This window comes from Cupressus sempervirens, chromosome 7, assembly GCF_028749045.1.
Source record: "Cupressus sempervirens isolate cs-2001-9-10 chromosome 7, ASM2874904v1, whole genome shotgun sequence".
Taxonomy (NCBI): domain Eukaryota; kingdom Viridiplantae; phylum Streptophyta; class Pinopsida; order Cupressales; family Cupressaceae; genus Cupressus; species Cupressus sempervirens.
In genome coordinates this window covers 505,653,800-505,681,354 of record NC_143124.1, presented here as the reverse complement: position 1 = coordinate 505,681,354, position 27,555 = coordinate 505,653,800, and the positions used below count along the sequence as shown (strand labels likewise).

General features: G+C 35.1%; 1 protein-coding gene across 1 annotated transcript in view; it reads right to left on the bottom strand.

Moving 5' to 3' along the window:
• The window catches only part of LOC149547743 (calcium-binding EF hand family protein), a 74,005-nt gene extending 54,486 nt beyond the window's left edge, over positions 1–19,519 (bottom strand). Inside the window, exons 1-2 of the mRNA XM_089791810.1 lie at positions 19,029–19,519; positions 1,521–1,715 (exon numbers count right to left, since the gene is read on the bottom strand). Of these exons, the coding sequence (XP_089647936.1) occupies positions 1,521–1,715; positions 19,029–19,329 (496 nt within the window). The 5' untranslated portion in view covers positions 19,330–19,519. The remainder of the gene's footprint in view (positions 1–1,520; positions 1,716–19,028) is intronic.
• Between the last annotated feature and the right edge of the window lie 8,036 nt (positions 19,520–27,555).

Genomic DNA, 27,555 nt, shown 5'->3' with positions numbered 1-27,555 from the left:
GATGAATTATGATAGACATGGTGAACTACTAATTAGATGCTTATAATTTAATTATTATACTGGTAATATAAGTTGGTGGTTCAGATACACATTTGGAGTCCTGTTAGGCCGGTACAGCAATTTTCCCCATGGATGGCCATACCATATATATGTATTTATGTATAATTTATTATTTTAAAAGAGAAAATGTACAGAATTGAAAAAATTTCATATTGGTAAATATAATTGATAATTGAAAAGACATCAAATCCTAAGACAATACAAGAAAACAAAGTGTCCAACAAGAAAACAAAAAGATATTTAAAAGTCAAAATAATTGTTTTCTAGAGACAGCTAAGTAAATTATTCACACATGAAATTCACAACCAACATAAACAATGTTTGCTAGATGTTTACTCCCGCAGAGCTATAGAGCTATAGATATTGTACAAGAACAACCAAATCCAAAGTCAGCTCATACAATGAAAAGTATATCCCTATATTTATGTCTATAGCCAATACACATACCATCATAAAACTAGGCACAGACAAAAACCCGCAAAAAAACCTGCATCTCTACATCCACAGGCACTACATTCCTGAAAGTAGCTGAAACAACTTGACCCCACCTAAAGCTTTTGCACCTTGATTGTTTTGGGAAGGATCACAAACATACTGAGACAATGTTATCAGATAACAAGACTGAGGCTGGGCAGTGGTTCCCCAACAGATTTTCTCATCTTGCTACACCACAGAGGGCAGAAAACAGCTGATCCTCAAAATGAAGCAGCGGCAGATTAAGGCAGAGGCCGAATTCAGTGGTAATCAAAGATGCTGAAATACATGCACTTGCATGGCTATCCCATCCTCTGAAATCTATGACTCAGTATCCTTTGATAAGGGCGCAACCTTTCCCAGGCCATACCCAGGCCCTATCCTGTACAATCATGTCCCATAAGATGAAGGGGGTGAAAAATGCAGTACCCAGTAACAAAGCGCAAGCAGTGTCAACTGTAGAGCAAAACTGTTAGTGAAGGTTTGAGATGGTTATGATTATTTGAAATTTCCTTATGATGTGATATGAAGAGATGTGAAAGAAATTACTAAAGGTCGTGTGTCCTCTGTGCCTATGTAGGGTTGCACTGCATAATTTCTGTGCCTTATTATATAACTCACATTATTATTGTTGCCTGTCATAAGTGTTTCCAAGAACTACAATGTCTGCACACTAAAGATGAGCCATTACTAGAATAATGCAATCTAGGCTAGGTAAAACGTTGAACTTGAATTAACCATTCCTAAAGGTAAGTTTCTCCAAGTATGGGCAACTAGTTCATTAGCAAAAGTACTCACAGAAAATTTTATACACTAAATAAGATTATTGAAAATACCACTATTTCTAAGTGTTCATATGTCAATCTCAAAGCTAGACAGTATTTACATCAATGCACTGATTAAATATATAATTTGTGCCTGCATAAATAAAAAATTCTCTGAATTCCAATAAAGAGTTGAACAGCTTTGTGTTTAAGTTAACTGACCTGAGAATGGAGGAACACCCATCTCGACTCCCATTTGAACAAGAGCAGACCGAAGCTCATTTCTTCTAAGCTTGCCACTGTCATCTGTATCTAAATCTGTAAACAAATTTTCTGCTAACATTGCAAAATCATCTTCATCCTCTAGAAACAGCCTTATAACACTCCCATCCAAAATAGACACGACCAAAGGGTCATCTGCATTGAAAATGTCCTGTAAATTAAGTCATGGATTGGAAGAATTCTCAGTTCAAGACCTCTTACAGAATATTGAATGAGTAAGGATGGAAAAAGTACAAGAGCACTTAGATTATTTAGGTCATAATATGTAAATGATAATATAGTTTTGAATATATCTTGACAGCTTTTTGTTGTAAATTTCATAACAAATATATTATACATTGAAAAACTCTATAAAGCCAGTTCATTTTATTATCAGTTCGATAAATGAGTTTCTTTCAATAGATTACACAAGAATTTAAAGCTAAAATTAAATCTCTGATGACAATGTTAGTGAGTTCATTTGAGATCGAAGTTTGTTAATTTCACTCAAGAGCTTTAAATCTGCAATACAAAAGAATTTTACAAGCATTTTATTCCATGGGTCTTTCGAAGTTTATCTAATAGTAACCGTTTTATATTAAATTTCAAAGACACACAATTAGATATGCATATAAATATTACTCTCCCAAATGTAGAATTAGATCCTGCAACTTAAGAATATGAGATGCCTTGATTTTCCGGTTCATTAAGTTTCCATCCCCAGCTATTACTTTTGGATTGCAACTAGTATAGTTATCTCAAATACATCTGCCCAAAAAAAGTACGAAGCAATATCAATTTCAAATGATTTCATTTACTTAAGAGTTATAATTTTATTTTGTTTTTACTTTAGAGCTATTTTATTTACTACTTACATCCATGGACACATGCATTTTGATTTTCTTAAGAGTTATTTAGTTTCATCTGTATAGTTCACTTTGTTTTATTTTAAGAGAGCTTTACTTTAGTATGTAACTTTTAAATTTATTTTTGGACAAGCAATTAGTTTGTTTTGTTTTCATTTTGACATATTAACCTTATACTAAGATACCGATTCAGATGCGGTTACGGGATGGGGGATTTTTATTTTTTTGGGTACAGATGCATTTGGAAACTTGTATATATATATATATATATATATATATATATATATATATATATATATATATATATATATATATATATGCAATGAATTTAAGAAACTTATAAATACAAGAACTTAAAGTTAGAAACTTAGAAATATACAAACATGCATCATTTGATAGTATCATATGATACTTCACCATTGATCAAGATTGAAGATATTTCATATGTCAATTAAATAGTTCAAGCTTCAAATTAAAACGTCATAGGCACAAATATTCATGTTCTAGACTCCATATCCAAACTACAAAATCAAAAAAATAGTTCATGATTCAATGTTCACTACTTAAAATCATAAGGATTCTCAAGAAAATCTAGATCCTCCTCATCTCCAACCACTGCAAGGTCCATATCATTTGAACCAAGAATGGTTCCACTTGCGCTAGATGCATCATGTGTCGTGGACCTATCATCACCATCATCCATCATCATCCAAGTTTGCACACTCAAGGAGTACATCACAAAGTTTGGCTGCCCCATCCATGTATTCATCATCTTTATGTGACAAAAGACGCAAGTTGGTATAAATGTAGACCAAGTCCTCAACTTTCTTTGACCCCAACTGGTTGCGCTTCATTAAATGGATATAGGAGTATGTCCTCTAATTCCTTTCAGTAGCAAAAGATCTTGCAACCTGCATTGTGTTCACAAAATTAATTTTGAAAAATTAAACATACAAACAAAATGTAAATGACAATATGACAGATGTTAAACACTAGATTGTAGAATATAAGTTGTAACAATATAATCTAAAAACAAAAATCAAAACTTACTTGTGAGAGGATTTTGATTGCAAGAGGTTGTAAATGCTTGTATGGCTGACCATACATGTACCACCATGTGATTGCTTCCATTTTATTTTGGTCCTTAATTGCAAATGGAGTAAGCCTTGCCTCGGAAGCAAATAAGTCAAACTCTAGCCTCACCTTTTCATGCATCTCATCATCTTCGAAGATTCTTACAAAAGCATTGGGCAACCCATTAGCAACCTCTTCATCAGCATATGGTGCAATTCTATCTAGCATAGAAAGTACCCCTCGCTATAATACCTCAGAGACAAAGCATATGCAAGGAGGTGCAATGGGGTAGTCATCTTCTCCCAACGATGAAGAATTATTGCTTCCACTTTACTGCATAAGGCTTGACATTTTGTAGGGTCACTCTCATGTGCTTGTATAGAATGGTTTACCTTCTCAACCATGGTGTCCATGCCACAATACACATCTCCCAAGCAAGGTGTCTCTGTATCGGCAAAGCGAAGCATAGTCATGATGGGCTCGATGATATCCAATACATATTGTACACGAACCCACCAACATTCATCAAGATCATACCCCTAACCTTTAGGGCTCTTTCTGTATTTGAAACCTTCCACGCACCCCATTAAGGACAAATGACCATTTGGCTCAAAGCATCTTTCACCTTGAAAAGTTGTCTCATAACAATAGTATGAGATGCAAAATAGGTCTCAGCAACCTAAGCAAGTTAACCATATGTCAATTGACAATAAAATTATAAATATTAACTAAATTACAAATCCATGAAATTTAATAATTGCAAAATATTAATTTACCTTCAAGAACTCCAATTGTGAGTATGTTCTAAAAATGGATTGTGACATGTTGTGGTTAGTCATAAACATTTGTATGTCCTCTCCCTCTACATATATTTGCTTCACCCAATCTATTTGAGTGTCAATCTATTGCATAATCAAGTTGAGGGAGTGTATAGTGCATCGTGTCCAAAAAATATGGTCATACCGATCATCAACCAAAGCACCAACTCCCCTACAATTTTTGGCATTGTCTGTAGCAACCTGGACCACATTCTCACTACCCACCATATCTATGGCCTTAATGAGAATATTAGGGATGAATTGTGAATCCTTCACCTCCCCTTGACAATCAATTGCCTTTAGAAACATTGCCCCTTTGGAGGACACTACAATCACATTAATTAATGGCATGTTTCTTGTATCTTTCAAACCATCAGACACAATTGTCACACCCAAAGTTTTCCAAGCATTTCTAATGGGTCGGAGTTCTTTCTCTATAGAAACTCTCTCCTTTTGCATGAGTGCGGTACGCACCTTTTCATACCCAAGACTTGTGTAATCATCTGGTGCTTCTTTAATGGCTCTTACCATTTCCTTCCAATATGGTGATCTTACCAAGTTGGAAGGAAGGCCATTAGCATAGAGGCAACGTGCAATGGCTTCATTAGCGCAATCTCTTGCCTCCATTTTAAATGTAGAGTGCAGTGGGCCTCTTTTCCGAACTGATGCATCATTTTCTACTTCATCCTCCTCTCCCGGCACAAGTACTTGCATGAATAGATGTTTGGAAGATACAATTGGTTCCATTTCAGTGCGTGGTTGCATTTTGTTCTTTTTTAAGGAGGTTGATAATAACATTTTTTTGATCTTTTAACCAAATGATCAGCAACTTCTTGTTCTTTTACAAATAAAGCTATCTATGCATCAAACAACCCCTTCCCATCTACACCTTTGCACATTCCAAAACCTTTACCTACAAAGCCCATGAAATGAAGTTTTACCCGAGAATAAGAGCTATTGAAAGGCTTTCCTTTGTTACTTTGACAATAATTACAACTCCAACTACAGGAGCCACCACCTAAAACTTGTGATATTTTTGTTGTATGTCTCCATAGAGGAAACCCTAAATCAATTTTGAAATTATCCCCTCCTTGCTCTGCCACTGAACTCTGACCCAGCCCTCCCACTGAACACTTTGACTATCAGTGGCAGCCATTCTTGCACAATACAGTGTAGTTTCTTTCTATAATAAGCAATTAAATAAATTTAAATCAATAAAAAAACTATGAATATCAAGCATACAAGTAAAAAACAATGATGCAAAACCATTCAAATAGATACCTAAACTTGTTTCTAAATTTCTTTTTTTTTAAATTGAAAAAAAAATTGAGAATTTTCTTCACAAACTTGAAAAATTTCATCAAAATCTCTAAAACATTCATTGAAACACTCAAGAATGGGCTAACATGCTTACCTCTTAGTACTTTAATTAGCTTGTGGAAGCCAACTCTTGCCCTATGATCACTCCTCTTCGAAAATAATCAAGTTGCCTTCAAAATGTCAAAATGGAGGCCCAATGAGAACAGCAAACCCAGCTGCAAACAAAATGATGGTTGAATGGTTGAAATGCCTCTATTAGGGCCATTTTAGTGTTTGGCAAAAAAAATATGTTATTAAAAGCCTAAAATGCACATGGTTTAATTTGCGTTTAAGTGAAAAGGCATTTTTTTTTGGGCTGATTTCCCCAGAGGTGTCCGGAAGCACCCAGATGCCACCAAGAAGGCCTCTGTCTGCATCCAAATGCTAGTGGGTGGCATCCGGGCAGCATCCACAGGGTACCCACTCACCTTTGCATGCCCGTCCACCTCCACATCCAGGCTATCCCTAGACAAATTGGTATCCTAGACTTTATATTATGTTCATTGTTAAACATTAATAAATGGCCATCAGACTTTGGGCAGGAAGTAAAAAGCTTTTTTATTTACAAGGTTACAACATGATACTTCGCCCCTTGCTTGTACTATAGAAGTCCTCTTGGTATTAATAGACCAAAACAAAATGAAACCCACTGGTACCATGGTTTATTTTTGAGGATACTTCATCATTTTTTCTCATCCTGGACAGACCAAAACAAAGAAAGCATCATGATAGTAAAACCAGTTAGTTGACATTATCAGCATATCTTTGCTTGGCATATCCAGGCAATTCTCTATTAGTAGACTATTACTCTCTGAATATTTTCTACTTATTCATCCAATGTCTATAGTTGAGATACAGGTATTTCAGAACATACCCGGGAGTACGTAAGCTATCATATAAGGTGTTTAAAGGAAGACTTGCAAGTTCAATCATTTGTCCTTTGGTTAAGCAAAGCTTGATTTTTACATTAATTCCATATTTTCCTTTAAAGAGTCAATCTAGTTTTGTTTATCTGCACTTCCTGTGGACTGGAATAAGGATAATTTTACAGCAATTGCTAAGTGCATTAGTGAATATTTGCAATCAGTACTTTTGAATGGTACCATGCATGCAATCAGTAATATTTGGGTTATAGATATTGTAAAGCCTTTACTGGAAAAGATGCTCCAGAAGCTTTCTAATAATCAAACAATGAAAAGGGAACCTTTCCCCTCTACTTACTTCTGCACAGTGCATGCAAGAGTCTTCGGAAAAAGATGCTCTGAAAGCTTTTTGATTATCAGGAAAGTGAAAAGGTAATCTTTCCCCTCCACTTTCCTGTACAGTGCATGCAAGAGTTGTTATCCTAGAGTACACTGATAATTATATGGGCAGTTTTCCATCATCTATGCAACTCTATAAAGATTAGACAGCCTCATAGAATGTCCAACCCATTAGCCCCACACTTTCGCAGATAAGCATTCACAAATCCAGAATTGGAAATGCTACAGTGATCTATGACAATATTATTGGCTACTCTAAGATGTCTCTAAAAAGTGACAGTGACACCTAAGGATTTCACTTTCCATCCCACGTGGTCTTCACTTGTTTCTACTGCCTTGCAGGGTCTTCTCCTATCGTCGGTTTACAATTGACTATTTTGGGGTTATTCTAAGTTAATCCTGTGAGTAATCCTGTGAGTGTATCTTCAGACTTTTTCTTGCTCCTTCTTTGGTCCATTAATATAATTCCATTCTTTCTTTCTCATGTATGTGATGAGAACTAGGTCTAATATTTGGTTTTCAATCTTTGGTCTCCTATTATTTTCTGGTCTTCAAAAATACAAAAAAAAACTAAAATACTTTTCGGCTTGTTATTGAAGTCTATTGTAAAATAATAGTGAATTGTCCTTGTGTATTAACAGCACAGTACTGTTCCAGGGTCATATTACATTTCCTCCTCCTAATTAATTATAATAATTATCACCACTAGCATACCTAGAAACGCATGTTCCCAGTCAATATACAATTGTGAACTATAATTTGGTACTGTGCACCTTATAATTTAATCTCTTATAGTTTTATCCCAATATATAAAAACAGTCCACAGCCGAAAGGCAATCACAATGGTTTCAGTATAGGAAAAGGCCAACAATTTCCTCAAGATGCTAAAAACGAGGCAATCTTTCCAAGCATATCTGTTAGTATTAATGATGACTTGACAGTTGCCTCCCTTCTTGATTGTGCATTAATTGGGAGATTTGAAGGAGAGAAACTGCCAGAGATTGCACAACAGAAAGGGCATTGGTGCCATGATTTAATTTGCATTTGCATTTCTAGTCCAAGTTCTCATTTTTAGTCAATGGGAACCCTTGCAATTTCTTTGAAGCAACTAGAGGATTAAGCAAGGGAACCCACTCTTCCCTTTTGTCTTCATGGTTATGACATAAGTGGTGGGAATTGCCAGAATCTGAGAGCAAATACTAAGCCACAAACCATTTGCAGACAAAGCCAAATGAATAAAGTTAACGAGTTGAGTGAAATGTACAAACTTATCTTGCATATAGGCAAGAAAGTGGACTAAGAAGGTACGAAACAACTATTGTCTATCCCTCCAAGAATAAGACACTTCTGAGTACACTTGACAAGTATCAATGCACGTGGGAAATGTATATGCAATCGATGTCTTGCATGTCTCAACTCGATTAGGCGAAACAAAAGACTAAAATGCCTATGAAAACTTCAGCTTATGTAATAGGTCTATGCTAGTAAAGGTGATATCCTAACTAGGTAGATAAAGACACTATTTCAACTAACCAGAAGCACTATTAAAATGAAGGCTTCCATGGGTAAATGGCAATGCATTCAGGTAGCGACAAATTTGGATCCCATTACTCACCAACAATTTGCAGATGCTGTTACCCCTTGTGCAAAGGTTTCAATGGAGGAAGCTCTCAAGATCAAACCATCTTGAAAAGTTTTATTTCTTCTTTGAACTAACTTGTTACAAGCAATGGGTAGAAAATATTCTTTTTGCATACTAAAATGGTGACTCAAAGGAGGATAACTGATTTTCTTGGGTTCAATATCCACCACATCTCGAGTAAATAATTGGGCATTCCACTACTCAAAGGTTTCATTAAGACGAGGTTGTAGAATGACAGTGTAGACATGTACAAAACAAAATCAAATGTGTGGAAAGGCGGCTAGTTATCAATCGTAGGAAGGATCCTCATGATAAAAGCAGTTTTATCAACAATTCATGTTTACTTATTATCTTGCCTCCAACTCACGAAGAAACCCACTCATGACTTGGACGAGATAATAAAAATAAATTATGAGAAGGATCCAATGATATTCAAAGGGTGGCATTTCTTAACTGGGATTTAATCATAAGTAAATCAAATGGTGGCACTAACATCCATGGTATAACTTAACAATAAGCTCAATGCAAACCTAGCATATGTTTACAAGTCTAAATTCTCAATGAGGCAAAGTTAAACAAAAGAAATAACTAGATAATGAAAATCCAAGGAAATCTATAGTATCGTTGATCCTCCAAGGGGCAAATGCAGTTTATGATGTCTTGCAAAGATATCATGATATCATCACAAATCATCTTTCATGGACCATTCATTAATGATGGAATTTGCTAAATTTTGGACTAGTTCTGGAATGGATTTGTGCATTTCTCGAAGATTACAGAATTGCGTGCAAAGATAAAATATTGAATGTTTGGGGTTAAAAGGTTGCAAATTATGTCATTGAGAATTCAAGGGATAGTGGTTTAAAATGGGTGTGGAAGGATTTTAGTAACACAGTCATCTCTACTACAACCAAAATCATCTTATTATTTCTCAGCCCTCACACAAAATTATATGAAGTGGTGCTAAATTTGGCTACCATTCAGTCAAACGTAAGTAGTGGATTCAAAACATGCCAACCTCTATTGGTCATTGGATCATTCTTGGGGTGTTGATGTGTTGCACATAGAGAGGCTTTTGTGTGCACTATGTTACACAAGCAGATCCTAATTAATGATAGGTTACAAACCATTTATATCTTGCAAACTTTGAGGTGTCCCCTAAGTATGAACACAAAAGAATCATGCAGTCACTTGTTCCTTTCTTGTCCCTATGTCCACAATTGTTGGAATTGGTTTGTAAAGAGGCTAGGTTGGTAGCAACTCTCCAGAAAGATATTTTGACATCTTCAAAGCTAGTCGTATCTTCATAGCAGAGTAACTTCAGCAGGAATGTGGTTGGTAAACCCTTTATGTTGATGTGGCAATTAAGAAGCAAAACAAGCGACTATATGACAGGCTTCAAAAGATCAAATTTTGTATATATTGATTTGTAAATGTCAAGGTAAGAAACTTTGATTGCAAGCATTTTAACAATTGGTAAAAATGAGTTATGAAAACTTGTAGCTTGTCCAAGAGCCCCAATGATCATTTTTTGAGTTCTTCTAAAGAGTGTTCTATAAGAAAGAACAGAGAAAGCTAAAATAGATGGCCCCTCCAAGTGGAAAATTATGAACAAGTTTTGACAAGGCCTCAAGTGCAAGTTGCATCATCTGAAATGGGGTAGGATCCATCATATGAGCCATGAGAAAAAGCTAAAACAATAATGAAGCAGAGCTTGAAGCTTCATACAAAGGTTTAAAACTATGCAATCAAAAGAACATTAGAGCAATTGATATAAAAGGAGACTCCATGATCTGTATAAATGGAATTAAATTGAAGAATGTGATAATTAGAGGCTAAAGGAAAGGATCAGAGCAATTTCCTAATTCTAGATACATCAAAAGATTTTTCAATCTTGCATGTTTACCGTGAGTCCAACTTGGCAGCTAATTACGTTGCTAGCTATGGAATTGAGCAGGATAAATTTATCATGTCCTCTTGAAGCGAACATTTTTTAAGATTGTTTCAGTAATTTTAATTTACATTACCTGCATTATTTTGCAAGTCTTCTAAAATAAAACAAAAAGGTGACTTTGTAGGAGTTTAACCATTTTGACAATTTCACATTTTTATTCTTGTTAAACAGAATTTTCAAATTTATTTTATCATTTTATAATTTCACTTAGTTAGCTGGTTTGCTGGTTTACCTTGCCAGACCAACCTGGGTACGAACTGGTACCTGGTTCTGGTCCAGTTCACTTGCTGGCCCATGTAACATTCAAAAAACACAAATCACGATGGTGTGATTACAAATTGTGATGTTATAATTACAAATCTTAGAGCTTATGGTGTTTTGTTGTTTAAATCATATGTTTTTATGTTACTATTTGACATTCTAATTTTAACTCATGTTTCTAGGCTTCATATATATATATTTTACATGTTTTTGTAAGAGCAAACCCAAACCCCTTTTCAAAAAATTTCCGTACCAGCAAACCGGACCTTCAAACCCAAACTTAGAACCAAACTCGAACCAGTAACTAGGTAATTTCATATCAAATCATTGGGATTATATTTTCCTTGCACAAAATCCTCTTCAGACAGCTTGTGAAGGTGACGGAAGCATTGTGCAGCATGGTAATCGGCAACATTTTGGCTACTCAGGAGATCTGAATGCAAAAGAACCCAAAATGTGAAAGTGTTGGCCTTAAATAACCCCTATTGCACTTATTAGTAGTACTTGCTTAGTTTTACTACGATTGCATATGCTGATACGAATCAGGCATAGTTTGGTGAAGTTTATAATAGCATCAACGCTATTAGTGAAAAAATGATGGTAATTAAGTATAACCAAAGAGAAAGATACTTTATAAAGATTTTACAAGCAACTGAAAACAGTTATGAATGAGAAGTGAAATAGAACTACCTCTACCACTAGTCCTTACATTTCCCTTAACTTTATAATAATCTAACTCAGAGATATTTGCTTTATGACAAAATGTAGGAATCATGAAGTTAGTGATGGTTATAGAACTGTATTTATTAGAATATTTTCCCAATCCATTAGCAAAAATGCACTTGGAAGCATGTTTGGGAAGTTGACAAACTTAACAAGTCATAGTCTTTGGCTCTTACAAACATTTGGGACAACCATAAGTACCATACTCATATGTGGCTGTACCTCCATGGCCAAGAATACATGTATCTACAAGCTTGTGCCGTCACATTTTTATCATGGGTATAGTTTTTTAACTCTTTTCCTATTAATTATTTGGAATTTATAATTGAAATCATCTATGAAAAATTAAATTAATAATTATTTATTTTGTGTCTTAAATATTATCCTTTATTTAAGTGCATAACTACATTTTTTATCAACTTTGCCTCTATAGGTTTCAATTTCCTCCTTTATCCACTAAGTTGAGCAAAGCTGATTGATCATACAGAAAATAGAAAACAACAGTTAGAAAAGAGATACGAAAACAAACAAAATCAACCATATTATAGATTGGTTCAGAGTCCAGACTATGATTAAAGATCCCAAGAATAAACAACAAACACTTGTATCCTCACCCAAAAGAGAAACTTAGGACCAAACCGTTTAAAAAAAAATGTTGCAACAACAATTGAAATTGTCTCTTGTTATTAAAAAATCCAGAAGGAGCTTATCTAAGATCCTTATAATATGTAGTGTGCATGGTGACTACCTTAAAGAAACATCAACTAACATTTATAGGGTCTAAGATTATTTTCTGCATGCATAAACACAGATACAAAGAGAAAACATGTTTGTTATTGACGACTCAACTAACAAAGCATTTCAAAACAAATTAATTCTATATTTTGGGATAACATGTTTTATAGTAATGACCAAATTGATGTATCTAGAGAAATAATCCCATTTTTATTGGGCATAGTGAAAACAGAAAGACATGATGTCAATGGTTACATCTTTCTAGTGACACCAACACACCAGCCCCCACCTCCATCCTGCAACCCCTTCTCTACAGAAATTACTAAAATTTAAACTCCTTAGTGCTTGCTTGCACCCACAAGCTTTGGTCAGCTTTGATGGTGCTGCAGAGCACAGTGGGGTCTCACACAAGTCCTATTCATTTTGGACAAATTCTTCAGTCTTGGTGAGATACAACTTCTCACATCATTAGTCTTCATCAAAGACACTATCCCAATTCACCCAACTTGGATCAATACAAGGATCCTCTCAACTGATCAAACACTCTCAAGACCTATTAAAGGTCAAAGCCTAATCATTGATTACCTCTCCCTTCCACTGTACTCCAACACTGACCACACTCAATCTCTGATCACACTCATTTGCTGATCACATCTCATTCACTAATTGTATCCTCAACACATGCTGATTGCACTCACAACACTTAATGACTCCATTCATTGTCTTCATGACCCCTGATTCCATGTCACTTCCCTTGTACCCTATGACAGCATCCCATCCTCTTCAACACAACCTAGGATCATATTGCATACCCACTGATCCCTCAAACATATCCCATTCTTTAAAGGCTCTTCTCATACCCAAAATCTACTAACTTAACATTGTGATTGTCCTATTCCATCAACCATTACAAATAGGACTTAGCCCTGAACCAAATCCCTTAATCCCTTGGGACTCTAGCCCTTACAAAACATTGGACTTTGCCCACTCTATCCTCAACGCCTGCTAACACACTCAATCTCAAATCCCAAACAATAACATTGTTTACATCTTTTACTGTCATTACATGACAGTCACCCATTCCACTAAACTGCCATTAAACAGGTCATTCCTTGGGTACACAACCAGTGTCAACCACTCAAACATCAATTAGACTCTGCAATCTTCTTTTCCTAACTATCATAAAACTCTCCAACTCTTTGTAAGAACAAAGCCCTTAATCCAATTATCTTGTTACTGTTCCGGTAACACAGAGACAGTTACACAGTCACTTTCATTTGATTCAAAGCACGTGCAAACTGTTGCATGCCAGCCTGCACTTGTGGAGGAATAAAATACAGCGCCTCTTCTACTTTCCTCCAAGGTTTGGGGGTTCCATGATCACTTACATGCAAGATATCCCATTTCTTCCCTCTCGGGTTACCCTAGGAAAGAGTTTCGGTAGTTTTTATTCAAACCCAAATATATCTCTTAATGAGACTAGGTACTTCAAAAGCCAACATACTGCTGATTCAACACTCTAACACATCATATAAGTGGTTCTTCAAAAGGGGAAAGCATCTAGACCATGAAATAACACTGCAAATGACTGTAAAAAGGGTTAACAAGACAAAAATTGCCGGAAACCTTTATGTTATTGATATTAACACTTCATACACCGACTCCTCTCTCCATGGTCGGGCTTTTACAACATTCATAGACTTGTATCATCCCATTGAACCGAGAACCAACCTCCCTAACTGCACTACAAACACATTTGGTCGGTCTTGCCTATTAGTTTACCATTGTCAACGTGACAACATACTTATATTTTGGCCCTTATCATTTGTATATTGTTCTATTACACCAAATGGTCTTTCATTGGCCTTATAAACTTTAAAGCATAACCTAAATTCCTACGTCTACCCTTCAAACCCTCATATTAGCCCTTATTAGGCTTCATTTGCCAATATTGGTTACTTTGATTACATTGATTCAAATGACTCTAAATGAGTCCCAAATGGCATTATTAGCCCAAATAATTTATGAAATGGCCTTATAGGACTACAAATGCTTTATATCCCTTTGGATCACCCATATGACCCAAGTGTGTTCCTTTGCCTCTCAGGTGCTCCTACACCATACTCCCCCACCTTTGAAATGTTTCCAAGTCCCTTGGAAATACCTGCAACACAAATCATTACAAAAAACAAAAGCATCATTTGAACTTTTGGCTTGAACCTATCCTCCTTGTGCCATCTTGTCTTGGCTTGACCTTCCATCACCCAGATCTACCATATCCCCTTCATCTTGACTTTTCGTTTGTCTTGCCTTGGCAACATGAATCCTTGCCAATGTTCATGGCTTCCCATCAACCTCATCATCATGTCTTACATCCCTGTTGCTGTGCACATTTGCAACTCCATCAGATACACTTGCCAAAGAAACCCCTCTGTCTTGTCATACCCTGCCTCCATGCTTGGAGAATACACCAACTCTTGAGCCCTTTCATTGCTCAACACCACCATTACCATCTCATCCTCAATCTTAGCCTCTTCCCTTGAGACCAAATCAGTTTTCACCAATTGAAACTCTTCCTCATGCCATTCCTCTTAACATACCAAACTATCATCAACCTTCATGGCTGCATCATGAGCCTCCTTATTTATTATCACCAGTGTACTTTGCATAGTGCTACCCTTCCTTTCCCCAATCATCAAATTCCTTGTTGTCACTAGCCTTTGCACAAGCCATACTATCCTCTTCATGATATTCAAATGCCAACTTCTGGTTATCTTCAATAACCTTTCTCTAGAGAGTCTACATTGTTCTTCCCATCTCTCAGTGTTCCTCCTATCCTGCTCCATAAGTTCATCCAACTTCCTCATGTTTTCCTCAAGCGCTTGTCTTATGCTTCTCAATTCCTCTTGCCTCATTTTCTCATCTCTTTTCTCTTCTTTTTTCCTTCTCTCTTCTTCCTCTCTTTTCTTCTTCCCATTACTCAAGTAAGTCTAGCATTTCCCTCTCTGACCTTGTCGGACCCATCTTCACCTTGCAAGGATCTAAACCCTTGCTTTGGTACCACTATAATGCATAAGATAATGGGCCCAATCAAAAGTCCTATTCATTTAGGACAAATCCTTTGGAGTCTTAGTGCGATACAACTTCTCACATCATTAGTCTTCATCAAAGACACTATCCCAATTCTTGGATCAATACAAGGATTCTCTCAACTGATCACACACTCTCAAGAACTATTAATGGTCAACGCCTAATCATTGGCTATCTCTCCCTTCCACTGTACTCCACATACTAATCACACTCAATCTCTTATCACACTCATTTTCTGATTACATCTCATTCACTGGTTGTATCCTCAACACTTGCCGATTGCCCTCACAACACTTAATGACTCCATTCATTGTCTTCATGACCGCTGATTGCATAGCACTTCCCTTGTACCCTATGACCACATCCCATCCTCTTCAACACAACCTAGGATCATATTGCATTCCCACTGATCCCTCAATCATATCCTACTCTTTTAAAGACTCTTTTCATACCCAAACTCTACTAACATAGCATTGCCACTGTCCTATTCCATGAGCCACTACAAATAAGACTTAACCCTGAACCAAATCCCTTAATCCCTTGGGACTCTAGCCCTTACAACACATTGGACTTTGCCCACTCTGTCCTCAATGCCTACTAACACACTCAATCTCAAATCCCAATCAATAACATTGTTTACATCTTTTATTGTCATTACAGGACAATCACCCATTCCACTAAACTGTCATCGAACAGATCATTCCTTGGGTACACAACTACTCTCAACCACTCAAAGATCAATTAGACTCCCCAATCTTCTTTTCTTAACTCTCATAGCGCTCTCCAACTCTTTGAATGAATAAAGCCCTTAATCCAATACCTTGTCCCTGTTCTGGTAACACAGAGACAGTTACACAGTCACTTTCCTTTGACTCAAAGCGAGTGCAAACTGTTGCATGCCAACTTGCACTTGTGGAGGAATAAAATACAGCCCCTCTTCTCTCTTCCTCTTCTCTCTTCCTCCAAGGTTTGGGGGTTCCATGATCACTTCATGCAAGCTATCCCGTTTTTTCCCTCTCAGGTTACCCTTGAAGAAAATTTCAGCAGTTTTTATTCAGACCCAAATATCTCCCTTAATGAATCTAGGTGCCACGAAAGCCAAGATACTGCTGATTCAACACTCTAACACGTCATATAAGTGTTCTTCAAAAAGAAAGCATCTAGACCTGAAATAACGCTGCAAGACTGTAAAAACTGTTAAAAAGACATAGAAATTGCAGGAAACCTTTATGTTATTGATGTAAACACTTCATACACTGACTCCTCTCCTCTCTCCATGGTCAGGCTTTTACAACATTTATAGACTTGTATCATCCCATGTTACCAATAACCAACCTCTCTAACTGCCCTAAAACCACATTTGGTCAATCTTGCCTATTAGTTTAGTATTGTCAACTTGACAACTCCAGTTGCCAACCTTGACAACTTACTTCTATTTTGGCCCTTATCATGTGTATATTGTTCTATTACACCAAACGGTCTTTCATTGACCTTATAAACTCAAACCATAAACTAAATTCCTACTTCTACCCTTGAAACCCTCATAGTAGCCCTTATTAGGCCATATTTGCCTATATTAGCAACTTTGATTCAAAATGACTCTAAATGAGTCCCAAATGGCATTATTAGCCCAAATACATTATGAAATGGCCTTATAGGCCTACACATGCTTTATATCCCTCCGGATCACTCATATGACCCAAGTGTGTGCCTAGCTCTGAGGTACTCCTGCACCAGATGGGCCTATAATTCACAATTTTTAGTCAGCTGGATGGCAATGTATTCCTTCAAACATGATGTGCATGTACTCCTCCCTCTGCATGCTAAGAGTGTCATCAACATTTTCTCAATCCAATTGATGGGTTATCCTATCATTACATAATAAATCTGGAGGAATCATCTAAGGGTTTTTGGTAAGCATTATAGTATTGATGGAAGAGTTCAAAATAAGTAGTTTTGGCAGAAGCATCAGCAATGCACGCAATAATTGAACAATGTATACGCATTGGTGGTTATTTTTTCCAAATAAAGTTGTGTCTTTCATAAGGAAATAGCTTCCATTATTTTTACTTTTTATTTACAAGGATGCATCCAGCATTTATCATTGAATATCAAACTTTACAATATAATTTCTTTGACAACTCATAATGTTACAGTTATTCAGTGTCTAAATAATCCAGGAGAAAAATCAAACAGCATTCATAGTGCAAGCATTTAAGCAAGCAGAATGACAGAGATATAGAGAGGTATCAACCACATCAAGCAGACCCTCCACAGCTCCCAATGGCCATATGATAGGAAATTTTGGCATGCAATTTCATGTTGTAACATTACTGGACAGAATGGAATATCACTGGTGAAGGACTGCACTTATCTACTAGACACTATGCTTTATTAATGGCAACATCAATCTCTGGCTACAACTTTGGGTATCTTCAACAGCAACAATATCACTTCTTCTTTTTAAGTCTTACAGGGGAATGGAACTCTTAGCAGTAATAATAGATAACTGGTTGGGTCATAAAGAAATGTCACTAATTGAAACATGGTGGTATTTTAAGAAAGTTGCCAAAAAGGAGGTACATACAGATTATCTTAAGTGGTGAGAAACCCACTAAGAAAGCAGAACCAATATTCATTGATGAGTGAAAATTATCCACATTAAAAGTTGGGAAGCTTACTCGGGACTTTATGAAGCATTAAAACATATTACGACAGGAATTTATCAAAAGAAAAGTATGGAATGAAACTAAACAGTCATAAAGATGTACTCTGTTTTTAGTACACAATTGTCCATCATCCCAGTTCCATCACCACTCTATTTTCCTATTCAAGTGTCAATCCCTGACTTTTGAGGACAACTCTAAGTGTCTCCTTCTCACGTTCCAGCATGGTCAGAGGTTTTGAGATGCCTCTAACCATTAAACATAATGAGTTCAGAAGGCATCTACATAATGAAAAATGCAATCAATGATCAAACTAACCTAACAAACTGTCTCCAGAGACCTGTAGTAAGTTAGTGTTTTAGAGGATATATATATATATATATAAGAATATAAGAATATAAGAACTAAAATAAGATCGTATCACCTGTAGTCCAGGCATCAGAATGTATTCCAAACCAAACAGCTAGCTTTACACAAGAACCAAGTAATGTATTACTAATTCCAGAAAAATGGAAATGGGAAATATGGAAACTGCGAATAGGACAAATAGGTAATAGGATACATATATAGGCAAAATAAATCATGTCGCTAGGAGACAACTATTTTAAGGTAGCAACGTTCTAAGTGAATAAAAAAATGAAAATTACAAATGGGTACAAACACCAGATTCTAACAGCATTAGAAATAATATGAGCTAACAAACCATCTCTGTATAAGGCATATACACCATCGAGGGAAATTATGCGCATTAACAAGTTAAACAGCCCGTGAGACATACGCCCGAATCCGATAATTCGTTGCCACTTGCAAAAAATTTAGCAAAGACATTCTGATTATATGGGATTTTGAAGAATTACAACTTAAAACAAATGATTCTAGCTTTCAGTCCAAAATTTTATTTAAATGAAGGCAAACATAAAGTGCCAAATACCTATTCATTCCAACATAATTTGGGAATTTCTTTCAGTAAACAGAAATCACCACACCGAACCCCGATCTATGGTACAATTTGCACGCACCTTTGAGTTCGTCGGCCAGAGCAAGCAGATACTCCTGCAGCTTGGGCAAGACAGTGCGGCTGTCAAATTGCAGAGACTCGATATTATCCGTCAGTTGCAATCTACGCAAGACGAGGGTTTTGAGATTTTCTGGCAAGGCGAGATCAAACAAAATTGAAGATGCAACCGATTCAGCCAATGCCAAAAATGCAGATCCAGAAATTTGTCCGTCGAGATGACGACCTTCTAATCGTTGATGAAGATTTGGCAGGGCATTCATAAGATGAGATCCGTCCAAGACCACGACTCCGCCATCCGCCATTGTCAATCAGAAGAAAAATAGCCGGCTCAAATTTTGCTTTTACGTTGAGACGGAAGGAAATGGAAGTGGTATGTTACAGTGCAATAGTTTTAAAGGTTTTCTATAACGTCCTGCTATGGATTTCATAATTGGCTTTCCAACATTAACAACAATAATCGTTATAATTCGTTTGATTTGGTCTTTCTTCTTTGTTGTTGTTAGAATAGCTCAGGCGATTTATTTGATTTGTTTGTACGTTTCCCGGGTGGAAAGTTATTACCAAGAAATTTCTGCCTTGACTTTCCACGCGGCTTTGTTTTATGTACGTAGAGCTTTCTTAATCTTTGTGCGACTTCATGCGATTGCTGGTCAAAATCATTACACATTCTGGTATGTTTGTACAACTAAAGACGTTAATCAACAAACGCAAGGATTCAAAAGTAAAAGTATAGTAAGTCTATTAGTGAAGGTGAATGGTTCACAAAGAGCTCATCAAGAATCAAGTCTTGCTCAGTGCAAGGTCGCAAGGAGGTCGCAAGGTCTGACATCTTAAGGATGAGGTTGGGATCGTGTCTCAAGTGATTTTGACAGCATGGATGCCTCTCAGTCCTTGGCTCTATGTTGAAGAGGTTTCAGGAATGTGTGGGTCCGTATTGGGTTCCTAAAATTATTTTGTGATGGCCTTTGTTGGTTGGTAGCTCGCAAGCTTCGTGCCGTTGGGTTGCCTCACAAGTCTAAACCCTCCATCAAAAATAATGTATAATTATATGATCTTCTATTGAGATTGAATTATATAAATTTTTAATGATTTTTACTAATCTATGTTTTATGAGCAGTGATTATTTTTAAAAAATCATGAATATATGGGTGAGGAATCATTTGTTGTGTTTTAAATGATATTCATAGAGGTAAAATATATTGACTTTTTGGAAGGTCTTTGATGAGTAGCATGATGATTGTTCTCATTATGTTCATTATTGAAACTTTTTACTCTCTTTTTTTTTAGGCTATACTAAAGTTTGAACAAGCATTCATTTTTAAAAACATTAATAATATATATTAAAATAAAGTTCAAATTGATATAAGTCAAGAGCCTACAACACAATGGTAACTTGTGAGCCTCTCATGTGGGAGGTCTTGGGTTCAAATCTACTCGAGCTTAAAACATAAGAATAATTAATTATAACAAATAATAATAACAATTAACCTAAGCTTCGACCCACTAGAATCGAGATTGGTTGGGCTAAACAAAACGTATCATAACACGTCACACAAACCCTAAAAAGAATAAGTGCATTTGTTGAGCATTACAGAATCTACCTAATGTTTGTTCTAGAAACAATGTCTCTTTGTAATGAGACACCTTTGAGTTTGCATTAAATTTATGCTTTATCAAAGGACAAATACATAAATCTAGGGCAAAGTCGTAATTGCAAAATATATACCACAAATACAAACTCATATTTGCACACAATAATATTATGTTTATTAGATGGGTGAGTGTCATGTGGTGCCTCCTTTGGTTGTAATATGTTCTATAATTATTTTTTATCTGAGTTAGACTCTTGTTTTATGTTGTGATTTTCCACATGATGAGATGCATTTTTTTAATGACTATATTATTTTGGTTATTAGTATCATAGTTTGTTAGATGATTAGATTATGTCGATGTCTATAGTTATGATCATATCTGCAAGATCATGTTTCTTGATGTGACATGACGCTTTATGATGATATCTAGTGTATTTTGTAATCGAGACAATGGATTGTTTTATCAAGGTGATTTTAGTAGAACCATGTTATATTGTGCCTTATATGTTGTTAGATAGTCCAGTTGTCAACTCATTGGTATATACTCATATGATCATAAATGATTATTTTGAGGCTTTGTATTTATATGAAATGTTTAATTTAAAAGCAATGATCATAGTACATTAAGAATTAGAAAATGGAATGAGCAGTGCTGTGACATTATATATATTTAATTGCATCACTAGAGTGTCATGTTTTGTTACACATTTTATTATTATTACATGTCCTTTGACTATTTATATTGTGAAAAGTTGCACTTGATGTTTGTATGTTTGAGAGAACCTATACCAAACATCATTCTACCTGAGTTTTTGAATTTGAGTTTGTCTTTATCCCTGAGAGTAGCATAAGAGATAGTTTCATCATCCTTTCATTATTGAGCCAATATCGTTCCTATATGGATGATGTATTTGTGACATTTTTCAGATTCATGTTGGCAAATCAAAGTTTCTTATGCATATTGTGAAAAACTAGTGAACGTCTTTGTGCTTTTAGAGTTTCGTAATTATCACGAACAATTTAAAATTAAATGTTGATTTACTTGTTTAGCATTTACTTTTAGTGTCAGCTAATTTTTTTTATAGAGAATTGCATTTAATTGGAATTGAAATGATTTATTTTTTCAAGTCTTTAGATCATTTAAATTATTCAAGTGACTTGTTTTAAAATTCCCTTCTTCAAAAGAGTGTCTTTTTATTTTGGAAAAGTGATTTTATTTACACAATTTTCACTTTTCTTTTGGGTGGAATTGTGATTTTGCTCCAAATTATTTTCAAGAAAATTCTTGTTTCTTCATTGTGATCAATCTGGTTGTCAGATTCTTGTGAGTAATAGCTCATTGGATTCATGTTTTGATTCTTCAACTTCCTATGGACTCATTTGCTTTCTCATGCAAATTGATTTTTCCCTCTTCATTTTCATATTTTTTTGTATTATAAGAGGTACGACAACTTGTATCTTTCAATTTGTTTTGTATTTTGGGTTGAAATAAAATGTAATAGTTTAGTGGGCTAAGAATTAGTATTCGCCCAAAATCTCATCTATCTCCATTTCCTTGTTAGGTGTTTACATGTTTTTCCAGTTTGTAGTTTTTGGAAATTATGATTTTAGTGATGTTATGTTGCCTATTTTTCTATGAGTACTCAAAATGGGAATGTTATTGCAAAAATGTGTTGATGGATGCCCAAGGGAAATGGGTTTTAGTTTTGCGTATTTACTTGAATTTTTGGTTTTTGGGGATTTATGGGGTTGCCTTGTAATGCCCTGTCAAGGAACCTAGGGGGATAAGACTATTAGATAACTGAAACAGGGGGCGATGGATCAGTTATAACCAATTATCCTACAGGCCTTAAAATAATTTTGTACCAACTTCAACTTCATGAACTTTAAGATCAATAACTTGGTAACCACATCAAACATCATAATTCAAACTTATAAGAACTTCACATCAAACTATTATCTCATTGTTTCTTAATATACCGAGCATCGGAGTAATCATCTAGTTTATACTGAGTTACACCATTAAACTATTAACGTGAAAATAAACTCACAATATAATAAGCAATCACACGTTTGACAAAAGTATTTCACGCGAAAACCCTGTGAAGGCAAAACCCACCTGAGAACGGACAACCCAAATATTTTCACTTTGGTGAAGTGATATTTGTTACGAGCCAACCTTGTAAAAGGTTACATACACATTTTAGAGTGACCTTGTTAGAGGGTTTTCACCAAAGATCATGTAGACCTTATCATTCCTTGACATTTCTAAAGAGTCACCTACTTTAAAGGACCTACAAATATTACTATTGAATGTTACCATATAGGATTTCAAAGACTCGTTAGGTCCACTCGATTAAGAGATTTTTCTACTACAATGGTAAGGAAGTAACAATGAAATGATTTGTTAGGTTTTAGCACTACTTTTCTTGTTCAGATCTCTGATTCACTCTATGTCTTCGTTTTCATCCCTTTCTGGCTTATTCACACATTTCGCACTTCCACTTAACACTTCCTCTACTTGATCTTCATACTACTCTTCTGTTTGATTCACAACTTGATCAATACCTTCAACTTCAACAACAATCAGCATCAAGAAACATCATGTTCGTCCCTTTAAATAGATATCCTATGTTGTACCAAAATCTTCCAAATCTTGCTACTTAAATAAAATCGTAGATATCCATCAGCTTCACATTCATTGAAGCGAGATACTTGAGAAACAAACTTCTTCCATGAACTTTGTGCTTGATTCAAATTGTTAAATCTTCTCCATTAGATCTTCTTTGAATTGATGTAGTCATTGATCACATAATTAACTTTGTCCTTATCCTTGAAACTTCTTGAACATTCTTAATTTTCATCAAATGTCGGCCTTAGATTAATCTTTTACAAACTTGTTCTTCATGTTCATGCTTGGTGAACATTACAACTTGCTCAATCAATACTTGACTCGATTAACACTAAAATTGCTCAGTTAACAATAAACTTCAACACTTCTTTTATAGGTGCTCGGTGACAACTATAGTAGCTTGGTTAATATTGCCTTCCTTCATTCACTGACCACATTGTCTTGCATATACATATTGCTTAAGATCATGTAAAGCAATCAAACCAATAGTATAATGTCAAGAGTCTTAACTCATTCAAGTTCCCATTGAATACCATACACTTATCAACACTTACATCGTCATACTTTCTTCAAATTCTCTTCATCAATCAAATGATATGGAACTCTACTAAATTGGCACAATGTCTAACCAACTAAGGTTTGAGATCAATGACAACATAACAATTGATATGACTCTTACACATATATTAACATCATTATCAATTGCGACTAACACAAGACATCTAACCACTAAAAGATATGAGTATAGAATCAATTATCTAATCCTATATCCCCATGTATTCCCTAATGTCACTAATTAAGCAACATTATCTAACTAACTATTTCATTTATTAAGGTGTACATTAACTTAAATAATGAATTACTCTATATTAAATTTAATGCACCCAAAAAATATTCCTATTTTAATCTTTTCCATGATCATAAATTGACCGTCTATTATGACTAATCGATTTACAAGCTTACTATCTCATTTCATTACTTTAAACATTAAATCACAAGATAACATTATATTATTTCCTAATGATAATAATCATTCATTATTACTAGGATTTCATTTCTCATTTGATAGATGCATAGCTATCCATGAATTACCAATTACATTACTATTATATCATTTCCTAGTAGTTCCTTGTTTAACATTAGAATATAACACTTCCTTTCCTTTTTCAACATTTTCCTAGATAATATAATTATACCTAAGTTCATTTCCTTTATAAATAGATATCATAAAAGAATAAATCATTATGAACCAATAACATGATCACATTCGTTTAATGCTTATAATATATATAAATCACAACATAATTTTTCCCTTTTATTTCATCTAGAACTATCTTTCCCAATTACATGGACATTGTTACATCATATATAAATGCCTCTTTTTGGGGTTTTACAATTGCAAAAATGTTTTTACGTTTAATACATCTCAAAAAGATACATGATACAATATGAAGTCTTAAACTACAAATCTGAAAAGGAACATATGTTAGAGGTATCCACAAATAATAAAGATTTTTCACCCAACTATGTGGAACCAATAGGTCCACTCCCCAAGCTAGGAGATAGAAATCATCAAGGATTTGAGGGTGCACTTAGACCTATGAAGTTAGGTGAAGTCAATGTTTGGTACCTACATACCTGCATCATAAAGTGAGTATATATGTACATATATACATACATATAAGAAGATAGATGCAAATAAATGATTTGGATCAAGATATTGTGTAGATCTCACCAAGTAAGTGACCATGGCTTCATCTCTAGTCATGTAAACACATAATAAATACACACATGCATGTAACATATGTTGTTATGTGGAGCCTAATCATATTCAAAGTTTAAGTTTTTCCCCACTTCCATTGGCGCAATATCCCCCCATATTTTTCTATGAGGGTTTGGGGGCAACACGCCCATGATGGGGCTGAGGGGCAGTGAGGTCCTAGGATAGGGCCCTAGATGCACTCAACCAAAAAAAATTTATTATTGTAAAAGGTGTCAATGGTTATTTTTCTATTAGACAACATATTCTAACCATAATTTTGTAATCGACGTAAATCTTGTATAAAATTTCTTAAGGTTGTTCAAGGAGAAAATGGAATAAATTATTTTAACAACATAAACTAGATGAGGTAAATTCATAAATAATACACTTTCACACTAAGTCATTCAATACAAAAGAAAGAGGCGATTCCAAACATAACTCTCAATATAACTCAAGTTAGATTGGAAAAACTCAAAGAGGATGAAGGGATGCCAATACTAAACCCAAATTATACTAAGGAAGTATGCAAGCAAGTCATATTTCATGCAATGTTAATAACTTAAAATGTGCAATGTGAGTATAAATTAAACCAATTGATTAAATGACAAAGGTAAAATAGATCTAGGAGTGATATGTGTGCAATCAGCCCAACTAAAATATGAAAATAGGTCTATGTTAAGAGATAAAAGGAGGGATAGAAATATGAACTTAAAATATGGAAGGAAAAGTTATTTACTACTCCAAAAATCATATATATGAAACTGTAACTAAGAATCTGATTATAATTTTTTTATTAGGATAGAAAACCCCATATCTTCAAGTATAGGTCCATTTGAGGTGGGGGGTGGGACTTTCCTTGGCCAACACCCCATTTAGGAATTAACCTTCAAAGAGACAAGTATGCAAAATAGTAAGACGCGTGTAGATATTCACCTTACTTAATGAAACCCTTGTTAATAAGCATTTTGTAATGCTTAAATGTTGTTGATAGGAATAACCTATTACTTGTCCTTCTTCCTAGGTTTACAAGATCCTAAGAAGGTTCAAAATAAGGCTCAATTTCCCAAGAAACTCTTGGGGAAGTTTGGATCAATCAATTCAATCTCCTTTGCAATAGGGTTATCCTACCAAGTATAACTTGCATTCACTAACTAATCTTTGCTCTAGGAACTTCGCAACAACTTATGGCCCCAAGTCTCTTAGACCTACTTGCAGGAGTGCAGAGGCTCCAAATCCACATCTAAATTTCTTAGTGAGGTGTGTTGGATCCATCTTTAGTCAATTCTTCTCTACAATTAGAAATCCTACTAGCCTTTTAGGCCACAAATTGGCCTCCTATTCAGGTTTTTAGGCCTTATCTTAGAAAAATCTTAATTACCCTTCAAAAAAAGTCTACTTTCCTAATACCCTTTTGGATTCTTCAAAATATCATCCAGATCTTGTACTTTGACAATGATTATACATGTTCTAACCCAAAAAAGAGGGTTTTCAAGGGTTTTGAGGGTGTTTAGGTCAGTCAAGGAACTTTTCTTTCAAAACCTTTCAAAATGGATTGATCAAGGATTTCTTTGAGTCTTGCAACATCTGAAGACCTTACTCTTGCTCTGTTAATAGGCATTTTGCACATTTGATTCCACCCCTACAAGCATTAATCATATTACAATGACAGACACCTTATCGGGTTGCATGTAGACTCATCTAAGGCTTCCTATTAAAAGTAGAAAATATGATTGTTTGGCCTCTAACCAAAAACAAGATAGCATAAACTGAGTCTACTTCCATTCCCCAAAGGATCATTTAGTTTCAACTCTGGGAAGTGGAGATAGAGCTTATTCTTTATGAACTACCAAATTATGGCCAGTGATTAGCAATGGACCAAAATGATTTTATTGAAACTATTAAAACTCCACACCAAAGCACATAACTATGTATAGAGATGATAAAGTTCTAACTATCAAGCATAAAGAAAATCAGATTTTCATCCATCATAGAATAGATGCTTTAGTTGCAAAGGCTTTGTAATAAGGTTTTTAACTATTTGCACATTCAACTTTATAATTTCATGACATCCAACTGTACACAATGATTGGAGAGGGCTTAACTAAACTTTCCCTACCTACTCCAAATTATTCTGAGGTGGTAGTAACTAACTGGCTATATTTTTCACATTTTTGCAAAATTTGCTAGAATGATGCTTAAATTGCAAAGTTGTCAACATGACAACTTTTTCAACTTTTAACAACTCCACACAAACACTTGTTTCCTTTCAATATGGTGCTAAAAAATGATTTAAAATGATGTTCTAATACCATTTAGACCCTAACCGTGCTTTTTTGGGCCTTTGGCCAACATGTGGCTCTCAAGCCCAACTAGGCCACTTTGACAAGATTTTGCCCATACTAAGAAACTTTGGCAAAATGTGACACAACTCCTATTTTGACTTCATAATCATATTGAAGACAAACACACACACACATTTAGGCTCTTTTCTATCCCTTCCTACATATATTGACCCATCAAAGATCCATCAAGCTAAAATTAT